Below are 21040 nucleotides of genomic sequence, written 5' to 3'. Positions count from 1 at the left end.
AGGAGAGCTGGGAGGGTTTTGGTGGTCACAAAGCTCGGGTCGTTTCCGTCTTACCTTGAGCCGCGAGGAGGACCGCCGCCGCCGCCACCAGCCAAGCGTTCCTCACCGGTGAGACCGGACAGCGTGCTGCGTAATCTCTCGCCATTCTTCTCAACAGGAGGCAAGGTGGACGTAAATATCCACTACAGCGCTGCGTGGGGCGACCGGGCTCCAAATTATTCCTTCTCCGATCGGCCAAGAAACTTCGCGTTCAGTTCAGACGGCCTGGGCTCAAATCGGCCAACTTGCGGTTTGTCTTTCCCCGTGTCTGCCGCTCTCCTAACCTGGACCGCGTCTAGTTGCTCTCCCTCCCTCTTCCTTTCAATCTGTCACTGGCAGGAGGACTGAAACCCCTCCCCGTGTGGGCCGGCCGCAGTGCGCACAGGTAGCCCGCGCCCGCTGCTGTGACGGTGCGTCTTGAGCCACGGCGAGAGGAGCGAGATGGAAACAGCGCGCGGACGGAGTGCGAGAGAGTCGGCGGAGCTCCGTGTGTGTGATGAGGGGAGCTGAGCGGGGAATATCTGAATGATGTCAGCAGAGCGTCACCAAGAGGACTTGAGCCGTAATGCTGAGCCCTCGCAGCCTCGGCTGCAGCTGAAAGGGTGAGAAAAACCGTGGAGACACATGCGTACCTGCATACCTGCGCGAGAGACTCGGGGTGTGTTCTGCTGACACCTGCCGCTCGTTTGTGTGTTCGCGTGATCAAATCAGGACAAAAAATGTAGACGCAGCACAAAACTGATTTACAGTCATTTCATCGATCGCCGATAATCGATTATTTCCGTTGATCATCACCATTATTCAATGACGTGTTAATGAAAGGAATGGTGGAAAATCACTACATAGATTTCCTCAAGTACATTTATGAGGTACATGTCCATTTGATGCTGTTGCTACTCTACTACATTAAAAAGAGTAATATTACTCCTCTACATTTCTATTAGAGTTACTGGTAACTTTGCAGATTTACACACATTATGTCTGATGAGAATATAAAACAAAAGTGTCAGAAGAAGCCAGATCTTTAATGAAAGCAGCAACAGAAATAAACCCTCACCTGCTAAAGTCCTGCATTCAAAATATGATACGTAAAAATCTTAAAAAATATTATTTTAATTTGAAGTAAAAGTCCAAAAATATTAGCAGGTACTCATTAAACAGTCAGAATGATGTGTATTATATCACTGGACTGGAACTTTGGATGCACTCGTGTGTAAGCGGCACTTCAGTGCTGCACTTGGTGGAGCTAATTTTAATTATACTGCTGGATCGCTTAACCAATAAGAACACATCATCATTTATTAGCTGATTATATTTTGGATGAGTAACCTGAACCTGCAAAGCAACGACTGACTAAAGCTGTCAGGCAAATGTTAGTGGAGCCAAACGTCAATGTTTGCCTTCAGAATGTAGTTGAGTAAAAGCAGAAAGTGGCGCACGATGCAGTGTTTCAGATCACCATCATTACACGGTGACAAGCTTCAAAATGCTGCTCAGACATCAGTGCAACTGTAATGATATTAATAATTAAATCCACATCACAGCAGCGCTGTCAGGGGTCATTTTTCGACTTTCGCTTTTGATACTTTAAGCACATTTTGCTGGTAACACTTACATATCTTTACTCGACTCTGAATACAGGACCTTTACTTTTACACTTACTTGAGAAAAGATCTGAATGTTTCTTCCACCTCTGATGACCAATGGCAAGCCGCTGGAATCAAAACAAAGCACAAAGTAATGTCTTTAAACTGCTTCCTTTGTCTGAGCAGCAGCCAACGGACCCCTTAAAATATTCATATTTAAAATATAACTCATCAAAATGATAATTGATTTCTGTCAATCGACTAAGTGATGAATCAAGTGAATACATCAGAGTGATAAACGTGGTTATAAATAGAAGTGGAACCCTGTTCTTACGGCTCATGGTTCAGTGTGTTCCTGCGTGGGGGGGGGTCTACAGAGACCACACCACACATATCACATGCAGTGTCTCAGAGGGCTTTAGAGGCACATAACATCAACAGTTTCCCAGTTCAAGCTTTCTAAGAAGAAAAAAACTCAGTAAAAAGACATTTAGCTCATTAGAGGAAAAGCGCAGGGAACCTTGGGAGAGGCAATTCAAAGAGAGACACCCCTTCGGCGGTCGGAAAAGACAATTAGCCTACTAAAAATAGGCTAACTGACTAAAAGATATTTAGTTATAACAGGAATTCAAAACACAAGTAGAATCCAGCGTAAATCCAATAAATAAGCCCGATGAACGAATAACAGGACGCAGCAGACGTTGCAGTAATTATTCTCCTTTCTCTGCACATGTGAATTTAAATAACCCATAATTATAACCTTCAGAGGGATGTCATACATAAACATAAGGACAAAGAGACCATAAACAAGGTCAGACATCAGAGCTGTAACGTGAAGGCAAACCCGGCTTCACGCGTTTTCTCCTCCACGTTTCAGATATCAGGACATGAACGAGCTTCTTATTTACAGGTTTAATAACACTTTGGTTGTTTTGGGGTTTTCTGCAGTCCAGCAATACGACCTCCAGGACAAGAGACGCTGTGGAGACACCTCAGATCTGTCCAAGATATTTCAACATCTTTTAATCCAAACCCTGATTTACCCGAGTGATGATCTATTTTGTTTATTACACCAAAAAAGCAAAACTGCAAAAGACTTGCACACCAGAAATTGCACAGATAAATTCAGGTTCACAGCACACAAGAGGCAGCCTTCAGGGAGTGGGGGGGGGTTAAGACTCTAGATGGATGCTGTCATTTACTTTGTTGGCCCCCTCACAGAAAAGTGACACTGAGAGGTTTAAAGACAGAAATGTTTCAAATATGGATAAGTTGGATGGAAACAAACAGACCCCACGTCTGCGCACTGAGAGGACGTCCCCCTGTCTGTTGACGACGATAAGAGAGCATCTTTGAAGTCAACTGCAGCGGAGTTTGAGTTCCCACTGAAACGAGAAACAGAAGCAGATTCGCCACGAAAATACTTTGTTCACACCAGCACGTCGTAAAGGCAAGGCACGATTAACTGCGCGACTGAGTCATGACTGTTTACAAGACTGTAAACATAAGAAAGACTACTGGGGAAGTATTCCCTCCATCCTCACCATATCCACTGTTTTATGTCAATAACTGTGTTTACTTCTTAGTGTTTTACAGTCATTTTATGTCTTGGATTTCTTCTGCCACCCCAGTAAAATGAAGGTGAATAGCATTTCGTTTGTGGCCCCAGAGCATTCAACAATGATACATATTTTTTAAATTCGATAACATTCACAATTATCTGCATGTAAAGTTCATATCCTTAATATCAAATCTAGTTTGGGTATAATTCAAAGTTAGCGTGTTTTCTGAATGAACTATTCTGTGTTTTTACATTCTGTACCTTTCAAGTTTTCATTGTTAGTGGCCAGTGGCGTTGCTAGGGTCTCTTGGGGCTCCAAGCAAGAAATCCCTGGCGCCCCCCACCCCACCCGTGCATGCTGCAAACAATGTGCACAATTTTTGGGACATTTGAGATGAATACTGAAAAATAGATGAGTGGTTCTCAAAGTGAAGTCCAGGGACCAACAGAGGGCCCTGAAAGCCCAGGCCTATCTATAGTCTTTGTTGTAAATAAGTGGCCGGGGCCCCCCCCCTAGTGGCCAGGGGCTCCAAGCAACTGCCTGTCCTCAAGCCCCGCCCCTGTCAGTGGCCATCCATCCATCCATTGTCTATACCCGACTATCCCTTTTCGCGGTTGCGGGGGGGCTGGAGCCCATCCCCGAACCCCGACCCCCGAAAGGCGGGGTACACCCTGAACTGGTCGCCAGTCGATCACAGGGCAACATATAGAGACAGACAACCATTCACACTCACACTCACACCTAAGGACAATTTTAGAGTCACCAATTAACCTGATGAGCATGTTTTTGGTCTGTGGGAGGAAGCCGGAGAGAAGCCACGCATGCACGGGAAGAACATGCAAACTTCACACAGACAGGCCCCGCCCGGGGATCAAACCGACGACCTTCTTGCTGTGGGGCACGCGCACTACCTGTTGCGCCACCGTGCCGCCCGAGTCCGCCATCCCTGCATTCAAATTGCCTATGCGTCCCTACAACTATCACTACTCCTCCTGTGAACAGGTACTAGTCGCTCTTCTGTTTGCGGACAAAGCAGCTGTTCAAAGCCCGTTTGCCATAGTAATAAACCACAATTGCTGTTACCATGGTTACACGGGTTTCTCAAGGATCACAACTTTAAGCGACTGGGTTACTCAGACAAACCAGGTCACGCAGGTAATCTGAGAATACTTGTACATGCACTGAAGTAACCTGAGGTGCTGTAAGTCTTTATGCAGCAGCTCAGTGATCAAATCTCCGGCATGCACATGGACACAAGCCAAATAGAGACCTGGTTACGTGTAGATTAGAGAAAACAGGTGTCTTGTTTACATGATGTTTACAGAGTCTGCTTACTGAAGAGGCCGACTGTACTCCTGTTACTTACATGCAGGTAAACATTCTGCAGGTCACTCACACGTGTCTCAAAACCCGATAGATAAAAGATGAGATAAAAGTAGAGCGCACTGTTTGGCTAGCTCACTCCTCACAGTCGGTCCATTTTGCAGATGCTCCTGGCCGAAGCGACCTACATTTGGCAAACAATTTTGGAGAATCAGTCACTTTGACATGTGGGCAAAAAGAGCCGTGGGTCAAACCACCAGCCTCACAAATAACGGCCAAACATCTCCAGCTGAGCTGCAGCCTCCTGCAAGTGCAACAGCAAAGAGAAAATAAAAGACACATCCTTCAACTCCAAAACATCGGCCGCGCCGATGGTGAGAATGTACTTACAGTCTTGCATCAGACAGTCAATAAGTCATGCTCAAATAACTCTCAATCTATCAGCGTGATAAAAGATCCTGTGCTGCAGCTTACAGTGATGCAATGATGCTTCCCCTCCAGCTCCAGTGGGTCAACAATCCCACTTATTCCAAACCCAGCAATCACTGTCACAGTCAAAGCGTCTCTCCATCTCCCCATCAAAGCTGTTACATTTGCAGTCTAATGCTCTCACTGCTCGAGTACCGTGATTTTTGCTTTGAGGCAAACCTAACAACCACCTATTTTACGGCGGAAAATCGATGTAAGCAGCCCCGTGCCGCTCTCCTCCTTTACAATTCAAAACATTTCACAGAGAAATGACACATGGCTGCCCTCTGGAAAGCCGGCCTGCCTGCCTGCCTGCCTGCCTGCCTGCCTGCCTGCCTGCCTGCCTGCCTGCCTGCCTGCCTGCCTGCCTGCCTGCCTGCCTGCCTGCCTGCCTGCCTGCCTGCCTGCCTGCCTGCCTCTTAAACCGTCCCCATGATGCTTCCACCATTTTGCTGGTTGTGGACCCGGCCACCCACCTCTCCATTATCACCTCATTAGCGGGCTGCAAACTGGCCCACCCTCCATTTTGGCTCCAGCCTCAATCAGCCCATTAATCACAGAAGAGCAGGGAAACCTTCTGTCCTCTGAAGGCTCACGATGTATTCTGCTGGCCCCTGCTGAGTGTGTGTGTGAGTGTGTGTGTGCTCGTCTGTGTGTGTGTTGTGAGCCTGCATGGGCATGCTGCTGCATACAAATGATCTGGCTACATCCTGCCATCTGTTGATTGCTGAAAGCAACTGCCTCTCCTCTGACACACAAGTCCATGACGCTTTCTGTCGGTCTGTTCTTCATCTGTATCCAAAAATATAATCATGTAACTCAAGGTTTGTCTCAGCAAAGAACAGATGGAACAAAGCATGCAATCATCGCAACAAGTCCTCATAATTATACAACAAAAAAGGTTGTCAGCGCCTTCCGAAATGGACTGAAATAAGGGTTTTCTCATCTGCTACCCATATGGCTGAGGTATGATTCATCTCAAGGCATCTTCAGCTACTTTGCAAAGGATGGGAGAGATCAACTTCACAGTTCAACATGTTGGAAAGAGATAGAAAGCACACTCTGGTCTCCAGAGTCAAAGTCTTCATCCTGACCTGTTCTCTAACACCTGTCAAAGCAAAGAGCGATGCCTCGCTCCTTCAGCGCAGACTGTGAACATCGCTCTTCACTGTCCTTTTCCTGGGAAAAGCAGCTTCAACACTGGTGTAAACATTAGTCATTTTAAGGTGTGTGGAGTTGGAAACAAGTGTTTCTGCTGTCAGTCCAGACTGAAACGTCTTAACAATTACTGGACAAACTGGCACAGTGTTTTGCAAGCATTCACGGCTCCCTGACGATCTGGTGGTCTTATTTTCCTTCTAGCGCCACCATGAGGTTCACATTTGAGGTACTGAGCGAAAGATTTTCATGATATTCTGGACATACATCAGGATACGTTGTAGTAACGTTGGTTACTTTCATCTGGCTCCATCATCAGGTCAACTTTTTGATCTGTCCAGTGCTTCACATAACCTGATGACTCTCCCATCAGCCTCAGCTGCAGCTAGCATCAGCTAGCACGGCCGTTGTGGGTATGTTAGCATTCTGACTTTAGCATTTAGCTCAAAGGATCGCACAGAGCTGCTAGCATGGCTGTAGACCGTTTCAGTCACATCTGCAGTTTGTTCTCTTTGGTCACATTTCATTTAAATTAAAAGTGAACAGCACACGGGAGGAAAAATCATGTGGGTTTGAAAGAACTGTTTATTGTTGTGATACTCAGTCGTCCTGTGAGCTGAAATATGCTGGCAGTGAGGTGGAGTCAAGATAAACCTGATTTCAGCTGCTCATGGACTTGCCTGCTGCACTCTTACATGATCATAATTCTAAAAACAAAAGCGTGTGATCCCCATTCAAAGATTGATCTGCGTTGTTATGCTGAGCTGTCAAAGTATGACAAGCTGCTGGTTATTGGATATCAATATCTGCCTCTTACGCCTCTGAACTCTTGCATGTTAAATGTTTCTTGTAGCAGGCCGACATTATGTTTTCATTCCTGCTCAAACTCGTTCCTAACCCTCATTTTGTGTTTGCGTTTTCTGCCACATTTTCAAATTTTTTACAAGTTGGTTTAGTCGGATTTTCACAGAACGCCACAGAGGCCAACGCACAGCCGACACATGCATTTACTGCAGCTGCATTATTATTACACATGTTATGCTTGGGCTTTAAAAAAAAGCACGCACACACTTTATGCATTTGAAACCTTCACACGGCTGGCAGATAATCTCTTCTGGCAACGAAATGCAAAAAGGCCACATAAATGCAATTTGGGGGGAATTTGTGTGACATAAATAATGAGTAAGCCCTGGCTCCAGGCCTGTTTGGCCCTGTAGAGGAAACTGAGTAAATTAATTCCTCCTGCTGTAATGATGTTGTAAACAAAATCAGAATCACTTTATATCACTTCATATGCCAAGTGCTGCATGTAGAGAAACGCATCTGAAGCAGAATCACCCTGGACTGGTTATTTTAACATAATTACAGGACGGATATGTACATATATGGTGTAAATAGCTTTTTTTCTAATTCAAACCAAACAGCAGATTACTTGACAGACACGATGTGTTAGACCTTTCCATCTACTGAGAGGAAACCAGGCAGAGGAAAGTGTTGTTTTCCTTTAAATATCCTTTAAAATCTCACGTCAACAGGCTTTGAAAAGGCTTTGGATGATTCAGCGGATTATTCATGTCTTATCATTTCGTGCTTCCTCGCTCCCGGGGGCTGCAGTAGTTTGAACCAGCGGCTGACAAGAGAGGTCACAAAATGAGGCCTCTGACATGTATTTAAATTAAACACTCACTGGAGGGAAGTTACCTGCTTGGTTGACCTGCTCACAACTTAGATGAGAGGGTCACTTTTTTTGTTTTAGAGTGGTTACAAGCTTGGGCACTACTGGGTTACTCATTACAGAGGTGGGCTCCTCACTTGACAGATCGCTAGAAGTAAAGAAGTCCCACTCTTCTGTCTGTCCTAAATTAGTGCTGATAAGCCCAGAGCTACGTGGTGTCCCAGAGGGATGCTGTTACTTTGCCTCTTTTGTTCAAGCGACGGAAAACCCTGAGAGTTTTCATTAAATGACAAAGAAAAGCAACAAATCCTCACATTCAACAGCCAGCAAATGTCTGAAGCGATTCATCGGTCATCAGAGTTGCTGTCAATTGATCGACTTATTGATTAACAGACAAATGGTTGCAGCTCTAAGTGATACTGTACTGCACAATTCAGAATTCAGTTCAAGACAGGTCACAGTCACAGGCTGAGATGGTTGTTTGCTTCCTTCCTGTCTCTCACACACAAATCATCGCTTCATCCGTCTCCATATTCAGGTTTTTGCCCTGTGTACAGATTGGACTGGGCCGTCCCTCTGGCCTTGGCTCGTCAATCACCTCATCGCTCCATCTATCCATCCTTCCAGCTCACCCTCCGTCCCTCCCTCTGTCGTGGCAGAGACCGATGTAAATCAACGGCTGCCGGTGACAGCCGGCCAGGCCGCACACCGACTGACTTATTCACTTCAGCGTGCCTCTGATCCCCGCTGGATCCAGATGAACCGGCGCTAGCACCGCCGCCATCAACTCCACATATTCGCTCATATATCAGCACACAACACTTAAGAGCAAACACACACACAGACACACACAATGTGTTTAGCTTCATTAGAGGAGCTGGAAGCAGGTCTGCAGGAGCTTTCTCCCTTATTATTTCCTCCACATTCAGCCCATGAATTTTATATGTGGCACTCCCACTGCTCCCTTATCCCAGCCTCATTCTCGAAGCTATAAGCCAACAAGGACTTCTACGCACGCACGCACACACGCACGCACACACGCGTGCACACACACACACACACCATGTGTACGCATGAGCTCGCGCCCACCCACAGCTGGTACATTTGATTTGTGTGGATATAGATTGGTATGTTTTTATAGCAGAAGAGAAGGTGGTGGGGGAGGGGGTGGATGGATAAGGGCATGGTCCATGGTGGGGTGGGGGGGCTGTCTCTTGGTAGATAATCTTTCAGTCTCTAAACACAGTGGAACAGAGGGCGAGAGGTGCCTGTCAATCACTGTAAGGAGTCCCAACTGAGGTAACCCAGGTTATGGGTTTGTTGACGGAGGGGGGTCACTGCGTGAGGTGGGTCAATGGAGACCAATACACTTCGCGAGAGGACCTCTTCTCAGAGGAACAGCTTCCTCTACTAGGGACAGGGCAACGAGAGAAAAGGGTAACCTCCACCACCTCCAACTGAGTGTTACGCTACAACAAATCATGCAGCTGAGATCATCAGAGAGGACCGCAAGACAAAGGCCTCCCAACCGTCCACGTCGTGTTTTTGACCGGATACCAATAACTCTCCGAAAAAGTCCCCAAATGTTTCTAACTCTGGATTTTTCATACTCTTTAAACCAATGAGTTTTATTTTCTGCCAAACGACGGGGATGGGATGCCAGCGATAAAACTTTGGTTCAATAATTGGCCTAAAAGCTGCCAAATTCAAATATGTTCAGTGTAAAAACACTGGAATCACTTCTGATAAAATAAACACAAAACCAGGAGCTCTGTGAGGCTGTAATGTTCACTGCAACAAAACCAAACCGTCAGACAGATGAACCAGTGATGAAGACTGTGACCCAGTGATGGCGCTGCATTAAAAGACATTTCACTCAACCTGCTGGTGGCGCTACAGAAAAAGTAAGGAGACCACCAAAGCGTTCACGGTTCAACCTCTAGGAACCATCGATGTCTGCACAAAATTTCATGGAAACCAGTCGTCGAGATATTTCAGTCTGGCTGAAAGAGGTGGGCCGACCAGCAGACCAGCATTGCATCCATAGCAGCTCCAAAAAACCAGCAGCTCGTACAGTGTTTTGTAGCCAAGCTGAGTGGAGCAGTGTGATGGACATCTCTGCGTCTTCTGGAGCCGTGGAAGGTGGAGGTGCCAACTCCAATCGCTCGGCAGCAGGCTGACGGAGGCTTACAGCTGCGTGTTCGATCATCCTTCAAACTTCAGGGGTTGGTTTCACGAGCGCACACGGGCGGACAATGACTGTTTTCATTTTGAGGAAACATACTCCTGTATGATCATTTCTGAGTTGTCTCAGCCGGACTGGTCGGAGACAGAGAGGCGAGCAGGATGTGAGATAAGGCACACAGTGTGCTTCACATCCACAGCCCCGAGTAGGAAGAATCTGCTGTGCCAAGTTTTTGTGGTACTTTTTGTAGCATTTTTTTTTTCCAGAGAGTTGATCGCTTTCATGTTGCCTGGTTTAATGCTGCCTTCAAGTCATCCGGGTAAGCTCCTAGTTGAGACTTCTGAAGTGGTAAATACGACGTGTCACGCATCCAAGTGCATTTAGTTGGAAGGACAGCTTCCCAAACAACATCAGTAAACTGCAGCCTCGGAGTCTCTTATCAGCAGCACGAGGGTGACGTCTAAGCCCCGAAACGTGACACGAGCTGAGTTAAGTGAAACTTAAATATATCAAAACGCAGTGTTTTAATACCAACGGCAAACAATGAAATATACTGCAGGAACCACCATCTGAAAAGCATCTCTGTGGAAAAGAAGAATATTCATTTAACCAAGTGCCCGCGATCATTTTCATCAACGCCGAATACACAAAGACAAGCAGAGCAATGAAATCAATTATTTATAATAAAGCGTGGCGAAACAGAGTGCAGCAAGAAAACAAACCAGTTAAATGTCATGTATGTAATGTACTGTAGTTATTTAACCAACCAAAAGTTTTAATTCTGCGTGTCACTCTGGACGGCAAGAACAAACGTTTTGGGGTTGTTTTGATTAACCTGGACGCCTTCTTGTGAGTTAAGTAAACCCAATGTTTTAACAAGACATCACTGTGCTTCACCAAGCAGTGCAGGTGACCATTAAAGGGTTAATGAGAATTTGAAAGCAGTGTGACGAAGTCTGCATGAAAAGACATTTGCAGATAACCACTGTGGTTCACTTGAACCTAGTTTGAGCGATAGCTGACATTTTCCCCAAAGCACCACGGTGTCAGAAAGGCTGGTACTTTGGCATCCAGGGGACACAATAATGGACTTTCAAATACCTTCCTGCAGTGGTCACATCCCTCTTTTTCTGTTAATGAACACGGCGACCCATCAACCATGTCTCTCAGTACAGATGCTTGGTGAGAAGGGAAAGGTTCTGTCTTGTTAATGATTCACAACAAAGAAAGGGGGAAGAAAAAGAAGAAGAAGAAGAAATAAGATGTGAATGTGAAGAGGGGACACGTGTGAAAACTCAATTCTCTAAAGGGGAGTGGGCTCAGCGATGTGGCGGGGAGAAACCTTTCTGGGTGTTTTTGAAGAAGTGAGACGTCTCACTTTTAAAACTTTTTCCAAAAAAATAAAAAATAAAAAAGTTTCACCAGAAATGGGCAATGCTTACCTTCCCCGCAGGATTTTTCTGTGTATTAAATGTGCAGCAGTTGGTCGAGGACAAAATTTTCCATCACTCAGGGAACAACACTCGACTGAAAGCCGACACCAGGCACCAGAGGGAGGATATTTTGCAGGGGCCTGAAACAAACACACCTGCTGAATGCCTACAGGACACGCCTGGCAAAAGTCAAGACGAAATGAAAAACGCATTCAAATCACATCTCCAGTCGTATTCTGCACATATTTTTGTATTCTTATGTCAAAATTCAAATCCTTTAAAAACACAACGTGTGCTCACAAACCTCAACCAACCATTTTCAGCCAATAACATCCACCCATCAAGCTTCGACTTTAAGTGGGCCAGAGCTCCAGCACCGTATGGATGGGCTTCGTCTCTCCCTCACAGATACTGCTGTCCCATCAGTGTCCACCGTCGGGACAGCAGTAACCGTCCACCTCCTGCAGCTTGAGGGGTGATGAAGGCGTTGAAGGAGGCGAGATGTCGTCTACGACCAGCATCCGACTCTGAATCACTGTAAGTCTCCATGTTTGTTATGAGACTTTCAACATCATGTCCAGCATGTCTTTCCTGTTTCAGTACGTCACGATACTCTCAAAACGCCTTTGCATCCAGACTTGAAAAGGTACTTCGTGATGCAGGATCCCAGTCACTCACGCACTACAGATACATGCTCCGACTAAACCCACATCAGGCTGAGCAGAAGGCCGCAGCAGCCGTCAGTCAAACCCCAGCGAGGGCGAAGCTGAGGGCCGGGCTTATCGCGCCCGGCATCGCGCCCGGTGGGATGAGGGTTAAAAGGAAACTCGTTCTAAAATTGTGTTTTACCTCAGCTTCAGGGTAAGGTCAAGCTGCCGGGATTAGGGTGAATGTGCGCGGCTCGTGTGTGTCACGGCGGCGGTGTGTGTGTCGGGGGAGAGCGAATGAGTGAGCGAGGCACCAGAAGCGAGTGATTACCCACCTCCAGGCTCTGTTGTAAAATGTCACCCCTCTGAGAAATGGGTCTGTGTTGGGTGAACTCTGACATCATACGCTGCTCCGGTGGTTGGGCAATGTTTATTTTTTTCTAAAATGAGGGATATTGCACTCGTTTCTCGGTTTCCTTCTTTAGTTTCTCCCCACACACACACACACACACACACACACACACACACACACACACACACACACACACACACTCCTCAGTCTGGCCCCAGCCTGTGCATCACATTCTGGTTTCTGGAAGAAACGTCTGAGTTTGTCTGGTGTCAAATGTCGAACTATTAGAAAAACACGTCAAGAGTGGGAGATCTTTGTTTCCTGATGCCAAGGCCGGGCCTTCGACGGCAGATCCAGCCTCCTTCATATTAAAAATATGGTATGTTATGATGTTCAAGTGGCAAAACCCACCTATGGAAGTACAGAAGAAGCCACTCACACTAATCACACCACCTCACTTCCATATGTGAACACTGACCGACTCTAAAGGGCTGCTTGATTTTCGAGGACACATAATTATAGCTAATGTTACTGCCCTCTTTGAGTAATCTGTGATTAAAGCGATGAGTACACAGCTGAGCCTTCGCTAAATCCCTCCTCCGAACAGCAACTGTACAATGAAAGCTCAGTAACTGTAACTGGGCAGCAGCAGCAGCAGCAGACCCGTCAAGCTTTGCGTTTTTCTGCATGATGATGAAGAGCACAGAGGCTCTCAGAGGAGGAATAGTTTGGAGGGTTGTGTCTTTTTTATAGTAAAATAACTGTATTTATCAACTTTAATGTAAGCTGTTTTTGTGTCTCTTTCTATGTGCAGCACTTGCATGTGATTTCTTTGCTGCAAAGCACTTTGAGCGGCAATTCTTGTATGAAAGTTGCTATAAAAATAAAGTATTATTAAACCATTACATTTGCCAAACTCATGGCTTTTTCCTCATTATACTCAAATCCTTCTTTCTTAGAAAAGCAAAGAGCACTGTTGGAAAATACGAACAAAAGCATAACTGAAAACCAAACTCTAATTAAGACCTTTAACTTATTAATTTTAGCCGACCCGAAGAATGAGACGCCTGCTTTTGCTTTCTTCTGTGAGGAACTGAAGACCAAGTGTTTCATTAATTTTAATGATAAATCTGCCACAATTATCACAGTAAACTCCATCTGTGCAGAGTGAGAAATGAAAGGTGGACGAACATAACAAGCGTGACTAAGTGAGGTGGAGGGTCAGTGACGCTGTCAAACGCCGAAAGCTAAAAATGTTCATCCCAGTTGTAATTCTGTTCTCTAACCTCTCACTCCTGCGCTCCTCCAGCCTCTCCAGTCAAACAGCTCTCTCCCCACACTCATGACGTTATCTGCTTCCCCCGCTCTGTTCATCTCCCAGGACCCAGCCTTCGGTGTTGGCCTGAGCTACGCATGCACATGATGCGTTTTAGCCCCCAGACACAAAGGGACCTCAGCCTAAAGCCTCTTCTGGCTCTCTGTCTCTTCCACAGGCTGCAGCTTAACTCTGTCAAAGCTCAAGTCTGTCCCGTTGGAGGTAAGCTAGAGTCTCTCTCCTTAAGCTCCGATGGCACGCCGGTATGAGAGGTTAGCGTGCTAGAAGCTTTTCTCACCAATTAGCCCTGAACTAACACACTCAGTCTGAGCACTCAATTTGTTTGTACGGAGACCCTGAAAACCTGGAGGATTTAAGTGTGTTTCACCGTGGGCTTCGAAATCCTGGAGCTTTTAATAAATTATATCTGCACTAATGGCTGTCTCAGGTCAGCCTTTTAAAAGGTGTTGGTGTTTTGCCCAGTGCATTATTTCCTGTGTAAGCTGTGGTATCTCACACATGACCTGGAGCGCTTCCAGCAGTTCGCAGCTGATGGCTGAAATCCTTTTAAAACTCGCTCACGCAATTTTTTCAAGTTACACTCTGTTTGTGACTTGATCGCAATACTTCCGCACTCTTACATCTCGCCGAGCAAACATTGTGAGGAGCAGATGTGGATGTGACAGCTGTTTAAATATAGCAGGTAAATTAAAGCTCAGACAATGTGTGAAGGCGCCCTGAGCTGCCGCCTACATTGTTCCGTATAATCAGGACGTAAACGTCCTCCTGATGCTCAATCAGAATATTTTCTCAAGCTTGATTTCACTGCACTGTGGTGGTGTGAAAGATTTTGGTTTCTCTGTTTTTCAAACCTTCCTGTATCGTCCTGATTCTCACAATGTATGGATTTAAAGCCAGGCAGGAGCAGGGCGGCGCGAGCATCGCTGCATGGATCTGCTTTGCTGCATCTAATAAAACATCTGTTGAGTTGGTTTCTCTGCTGTTTTACACAGGAGGGAATGAAATATACGGGCAAACTGAACATGAAGCAAATGGAAAATAGAAAATACGACTCAAGTCTGCTTTTATATGAATTACAGTGAAATGTTTAAACTAAGTTTCTACAGGAAATACTTTGTAACTGCAGAAGTGATTCCCAGACCGGCGTCCTCATAAATCTTAAGGTTATCAAGGTGACAGCAGAGAAGAAGAAGAAGAAAAAAACGTAAAAATATAAAAACAGTAAAACAAAATGTCTCTGTTGCTTCTTGTCTGATGAAACAGTCCCAGTTTGTCCTCTTCGAGAAAATTATCCATAAGAAAGAATATAAGAGGGTAGAAATGATTCTGGTTTAGCGGCTTCAAACTCGTGCAGAGAGAAGCAGCAGAGCCTCACGCTGGAGAAGCTGCACCTACGGGATATTAAGCAATTTTGCTTGAAAAATGACTAAAACGATTGCTGGGTTATAAAAAGAATTGGCGATGCATTTTCAGTTGATTGATCCATTAGTCAAATCTGCTTAAAACTTCAGTTTAACGGAAACTATTACAGACACGTGCCTGACGAGGGGTTTGAGTAGACAGCGCTTCGTCTTGAAATGTCATGAGATAATCGCTGCTCTGTCGTCCCTTTTCTGCAGCCTGTGCCCCTGCTTTTGGTTGCCATGCCCCCCCCCCCCCCCCCCCCCCGACGCAGGGCCATGTGAGAGCCCGTCCCTGTGGCCAGGGACCGGGGAAGTCAGATTGATTAAACAAGCTGGCGGCATAATGTGATCATGTATCAGTCAGCCCACACGTTTAGCTCCGTAATTCTTTCTCCACGGCAGCCTGTCTCCTCTCCAGCTTTGGCCTTTTGAAGTTGAGATTGCGCAAATCCCCCCCGCCCCTCCCCCCACTTCCCTCTGCTTCCCTCCTCATCCTCATCCATCCGTCCATTCTTCTCGCTCATCCTCATCCCATGTGTCCCTCTGTCCATCCCGGCCTCTGGCGCTCCTTCACCCTTAATAACTCCTCTCACCCCGCCCGCCTTGACCTCCAGCGCTCCTTCGGCCTCGATAACTCCCCTCTCCCCATCCGTCCGTCCCCCTCGCGCTGCTTCCCTCGTGTCATGAGGCGTTTTACCCCGCGCCCTTCCCCTCCTCCCTCAGCTGGCTGTGTAGCAGAGTGTTGCTTTGCTAATGGCACTCCAAGGGAGCGCGGAGATATTACTGTTGGCTTTAATTAAAGACATTAAAGGGCTGGAAAGACGCAGAGCCCCCGGGATGATGTGTTCTTTTCTCACACCTCCCGAAATACCTCTCTCTCTCTCGTCTCTTCGCTCTTCATCACTTGTCCTTCTCCTCCCTTTACTGTTGCTCATTTCATTCCTTTCTTCTCCTGCTGAATCACCACCTCCCCTCTCTCCCCTCACGCCTCCTCTTCCTCTCACTTCCTTCCTGTTTTCGAGTTTCCTCTGGTGCATTTTTCTTTTTCCTTCTCATCTCCACATATTCTTAATTTCTCTCCATCTTTTCTTTCGGCATCTCTCTCTTCCCCTCTCTACCCAGAGCTTTTTCTCCTCCCCTGCCTCCTTCTTGGCACCCTGTGACTTGTGAACCTTCATTAGTTTTCATGCCTTTTTGCAGAAATCTGTGCAGCTTTAATTGTCAGAATGTGACTGATCATGTAAATTTAGACGGAAAATAACTGACTGTGTGCGTCTGTATTCATGCATTTCCTATACCTGCTTATATTATTTATGGCTTTTTTTTTGTGCTGTCAGACGCGGCCGCTGCAGGCTAACAACAGTGCAGGATTGGATATAATGTCACACTGAATTCTGGGTATTTTAGGGGATCGTCCGCCATGGTTGTGTCATGGCATGGACGGTGATAGGGTTAGCATACACCTTACCAATATCTAAAGTTAATTGCTTATAATATCAAAAAAATGTACTGAGCAATGCGTGTTTGCTCTCTAACAGTTTCAAAATAAAGGTTCAAAGTAGAACAGAGTGATTCACCTTTTTATTGGTATGAAAGAAAAGCAGTTGCTGCCTACTTAAACCTGCACGGCTGATCAGCTGATAATGTTAGGTGTTATTTTAATGACTCTGTGTCATTGTGACGTAGCTGCATGACTATAAAAACTGATGGAGGGTCTAAAGATGTTAAGAGCCCAGTCAGCTATTCCTGGTTGGTACATCTGATCTCTAACACACTCAACCTCTTTATTGACGAACGTGTAATATTAACATTGACATACATTGATGTACACATGTCGTGTTGTCGTGTTGTTTGCCACCGTTAGCTTCGTCAGGATTTAAGGCAGAAGAGGTGCGATACAGATAACAAGCTGTGAACAACAACAGTACAGCCAATTAGTGCGGCGTGGTGATAGCGTGCATGCTAACTGCTCAGGAAAAACAGGTTTGAACTCAGAAGCGCGGCTCTGAGACGAGGCTGAGGTCGGAAAGTCAAAGCCAGGCAGGCAGGGGAGAGGAGGCGAACTCATCCAAGAGGGGATCAGGCCAGAGAGTCCAAAAGACAGACGGGGGGGGTCATACAGGCTAAACTCAGACAGGCAGAGAAACCGGCTGAATGCTAAAGCTGCTGCTCAGCTGAGTGTCTCTGTTTTGTTTTATATCTTCTGTTTGGCTCTTTTTTACCTGCTGGAGACGCTGCAGTCACAGACGTCGTAAACCACCTGATGAAGATGCACGCACTTCCTCAAAACACAGAAAACACAAAGCAAATGAAGCTGAATGTGCTGATTAGATGCAGGTGACTTTGGATTGGCGGGTGGCAGCGAACAAGGCAAACATTTCCTCAGCGATCGACTTTGGCCGCAAATCCGCCATTTTGTCTGCGGTAACACAGCAGATGTGATTTCATTTTGAGTGCGCTGCCAGCTTTAGTGCGTGTAAATGAACCAAATCATGGAGCCTAACTGGAATAAGTGTATTTCTCTGTGTGTGCGTGTGTGTGCGTGTGTGTCCAGCAGCGCACCCATCTTGAATGCAACCCCCTTAGACTGTTTGTGTGTTCGTGCTTGTATTAATAAGTAGGTGTGGGCTTTCAGTCACAAACTTCCACCAACTCTGGCTCACACACACACACACACACACACACACACGCAGGCATACACCCCTTTGCCAGGAAAGTTGTGCACTTCGCGGCGTTGATTAGTCTGGCTGGTGGTGCTTCCCTGGATCTCCATTTAGTCATTATTGAAGGCACATCTGCTCTCTATGAGCTGGCTCCTGTTTATGTGCCCATCTACAATGCAAGTGCACACACACACACACACACACACACACACACACACACACACACACACACACTCACCTTGACAGACCTGAAAGCAAGCACGTCCACACACACGCAGACGTCCCAGCGAGCTGACTCGTATGCCTGCCGACGTCTGCGGAGGCACACACACGTACGTACGGGCGCTTGCAAACACACACACACACACACACACACACACACACACACACACACACACACACACACACACACACACACACACCTCAAGGAGAATCCCAATGGGAGAGAGGCACTTTCCGATCATCTCACATCAGCTCAACACCCCTCCATAAATAGAAAAACCGGCTCAGCACCGCAGGGAGGGAAACAACATTTGGAGAACAGATTAAAGTGGGGAGTTTTTGGGGTGGAGGTGTGTGTGCAGGCATGTGCTCGGTATTGTCTCACAGAGGTGTGTATCACCTTGAGTATGCTCATCAAAAGAGGGCGCTGGGTCAAAGAGTGATGAAGCTGCGAGTCCACTTTCATTTCCTGATACACTCTATGCGGAACTGCAGAGGCATGTTTGGATGTGTCAAACTACTTGTATCAGTGTTATCGCCAGTGTGTGTGTGTGTGTGTGTGTGTGTGTGTGTGTGTGTGTGTGTGTGTGTGTGTGTGTGTGTGTGTGTGTGTGTGTGTGTGTGTGTGTGTGTGAAGGAATCAGGAAGACTGAGTCACCCTCTGGCTTGCCATCCTTATCCCTGGCACCCTGCTCCCTGTTTAGCCCCACGGCAGTGACGACGAGGAGTCCTCTCGATTCCATCAAACAGACAACATGAAGGGAAAAGAGAAAAAACACAGAAAACAATTAAGTTTGACAGAGAAAGGAGCGGCGGGGGGAAAGCCGGAGAGTTAAGGTGGAATTGGAGAGGGGACTGAGGGAGTGAAGACAAAAGAAAAGGACAGAGAGAGAGATGAAGGAGGAAAACAAGATGAAACAGTATGAGGCGATACATCCCGTAATGATACTCACAAATGTCATCATTTGTAATTCAAATGCTCACCAACAGCCAACTTAATGTATTCTGATTACTTTCCTTTGGTCCCTTTGCTGCATTTGAGAGATGAAGGTGATCATGAGAAAAGGTGAGAAATTACACAAATGTTCCTCAAAGCTGCAGTTTACAAAGGAACACCTGCGACTGCTTAAATAGCCTTCGGTGTAAGAACTCCTCTAATTGTCTTTTTCAGAACTGTCTGTGCCCAGAATACATGTCAGAGCATGGTGGAGGACAGCTGCTTGTTCTGTGTTTCGTTTGCACATCGGTAATGTTTTTACCGAGTGGATGTTCCTTCAATAAGCTGCAACCTGCAAAGGATAAATAGATGATGGATGGATGATAGGACTCTCCACACTCTCGTTCAGTGTCAGCATGTTCTCTGAATGTGTTCATGTTTTTGGTGAACATGAACGTGACCGTCATTAACTCCGATGAGAGCAAACACCCAGTGAATGATGATCAGGAGAAATCGTAAACAAAGGGTGAGACCACGAGTTCGCTTTGTTAGCACAAAGACAGAGGTGCAACTTAGTTAATCTAGATAAAATACCACTGCAGAAATGTTCAAACAAGCCGAGTAGTTGATAAAATATCCTTTGACTGCAGCTGTGTGAATTCAGATGTCAGCTGACCAACATTTCAGACCTGCTAGAGGTCCATCCAATCGTCCAATGAGAGGGTCATTCGATCCGTTGAACCACAGCTAATCTGGAGGAAACCTTGCCTGACTTCAAACTTTGTGATTAATTTAAAATCAGGCTTAATTCATAGCCTGTCTCATGGTTAGGGAAAGATTTTGCTGATGCTGATAGTAAATCCCAAACAGTTTAACAGCTCTAGCAGAGGGTACAGGTTCAGTGATGTTCTTTATTTTGAAACTTGTTCAGAGGAAGCATTTGAAACTGAAATCTTCATTCAGTTCGGGTGTTATTGTGTTGAGTGATTACATCCAGTACATCTCTCTGAGAAAGACGTCTTGGTCGACGGCCCCTCTGGCTGGAGAAGCTGCACGCTGAAGTCCAATAAAGTGCTGGAGAGCCACGGTTGGCTTGTCTGTGGCGTATTCTGTGTTTCCTGAGCAAATGGCTGCGCTATGGTCTTTGTTCGACTTTGTTGTTTGGTCGCGGCCAATACAGTTCAAACAGGAGTCAGTTAAAAATTCATGAAAGTGAACATTCATGCATATTTTCCCTCACATCAGTGTGATTCAACGAAGAATGACAACGGCTAAAAGGCCGCCTTTAAAACTGAATTGCTGATGCTCTCTCTACATTTGTGCATTTCCCCGATGCACTCTGGTCATTTCAGACAGTAATTCAGGCAGAGAAATAGATAGTTGGGTCGTTATAATGAAGAAGCTACCGCTCGCCTCAAATGCCCTCCTCTGTCAAAACGTCTGCTGAGGCTGATCTTAAGAAGGTTTTCCCAATTTCCCACACAAAAACAAAACTGTGCCTAAATGCACAGATCTACTATTTTTGTTTACATGTTTTCATTCCACAACTTCCCTGCAGGGTTTCATCCGATTCAAAAAGAGATGCAAGCTTTCCCTGCTGCTAATTATATGTTTTCATGAGTGAAATGTCAGAATTAGTGTGAAACGGCAGATGCAGATCTCTCTCTCTCTCTCTCTCTCTCTCTGAGCTTCAAATTTATCTAACATACGTTTTCCAGCATGTTGAACAGAGACAGTCCCTGATATCTTCATTCTGGGTTGGATCAATTTCCAGGGTCCTGAGGTGAAAAAAGCTTAAACCAGAGGACCCCCTGTGGTAATACTAATGCTGTCCTGAGAGGGATTAAGAGAAAAAACAGGGCGGGAAACAGAGGCGTGATGGAGGACAAGCTGAAGGTGCCTAATTTAACATGTGAGGCAGCAAGTGATGGATTTCTCTGAATGTAAATGATAGTTTGAGGAGGAGACGCAGGTATTCCTTCACAGCCTGCTAAGTCGATGCCACCTGTCAGTGTATCCAGTTAGTTTTATCCACAGCAAATCGCCATCCG

The 21040-nt window shown here is 46.0% G+C and overlaps 1 protein-coding gene across 2 annotated transcripts in view; it reads right to left on the bottom strand.

Annotated features, from left to right (window-relative positions):
- pvrl2l (PVR cell adhesion molecule related 2 like) overlaps positions 1–532 on the bottom strand; it is a 260669-nt gene extending 260137 nt beyond the window's left edge. The window contains exon 1 of one of the 2 annotated variants that reach the window (XM_070985052.1): positions 55–532. In XM_070985052.1, coding sequence (XP_070841153.1) covers positions 55–145 — 91 coding nt within the window. In that variant the 5' untranslated portion in view covers positions 146–532. The remainder of the gene's footprint in view (positions 1–54) is intronic. The other variant, XM_070985053.1, reaches the window with a different exon arrangement.
- Between the last annotated feature and the right edge of the window lie 20508 nt (positions 533–21040).

The sequence above is a fragment of the Chaetodon trifascialis genome, chromosome 17 (genome assembly GCF_039877785.1).
Source record: "Chaetodon trifascialis isolate fChaTrf1 chromosome 17, fChaTrf1.hap1, whole genome shotgun sequence".
In the NCBI taxonomy this organism is placed as follows: Eukaryota; Metazoa; Chordata; class Actinopteri; order Chaetodontiformes; family Chaetodontidae; genus Chaetodon; species Chaetodon trifascialis.
The sequence above is the reverse complement of the archived record's forward strand: the minus strand, read 5'-3'. Positions and strand labels throughout refer to the sequence as shown.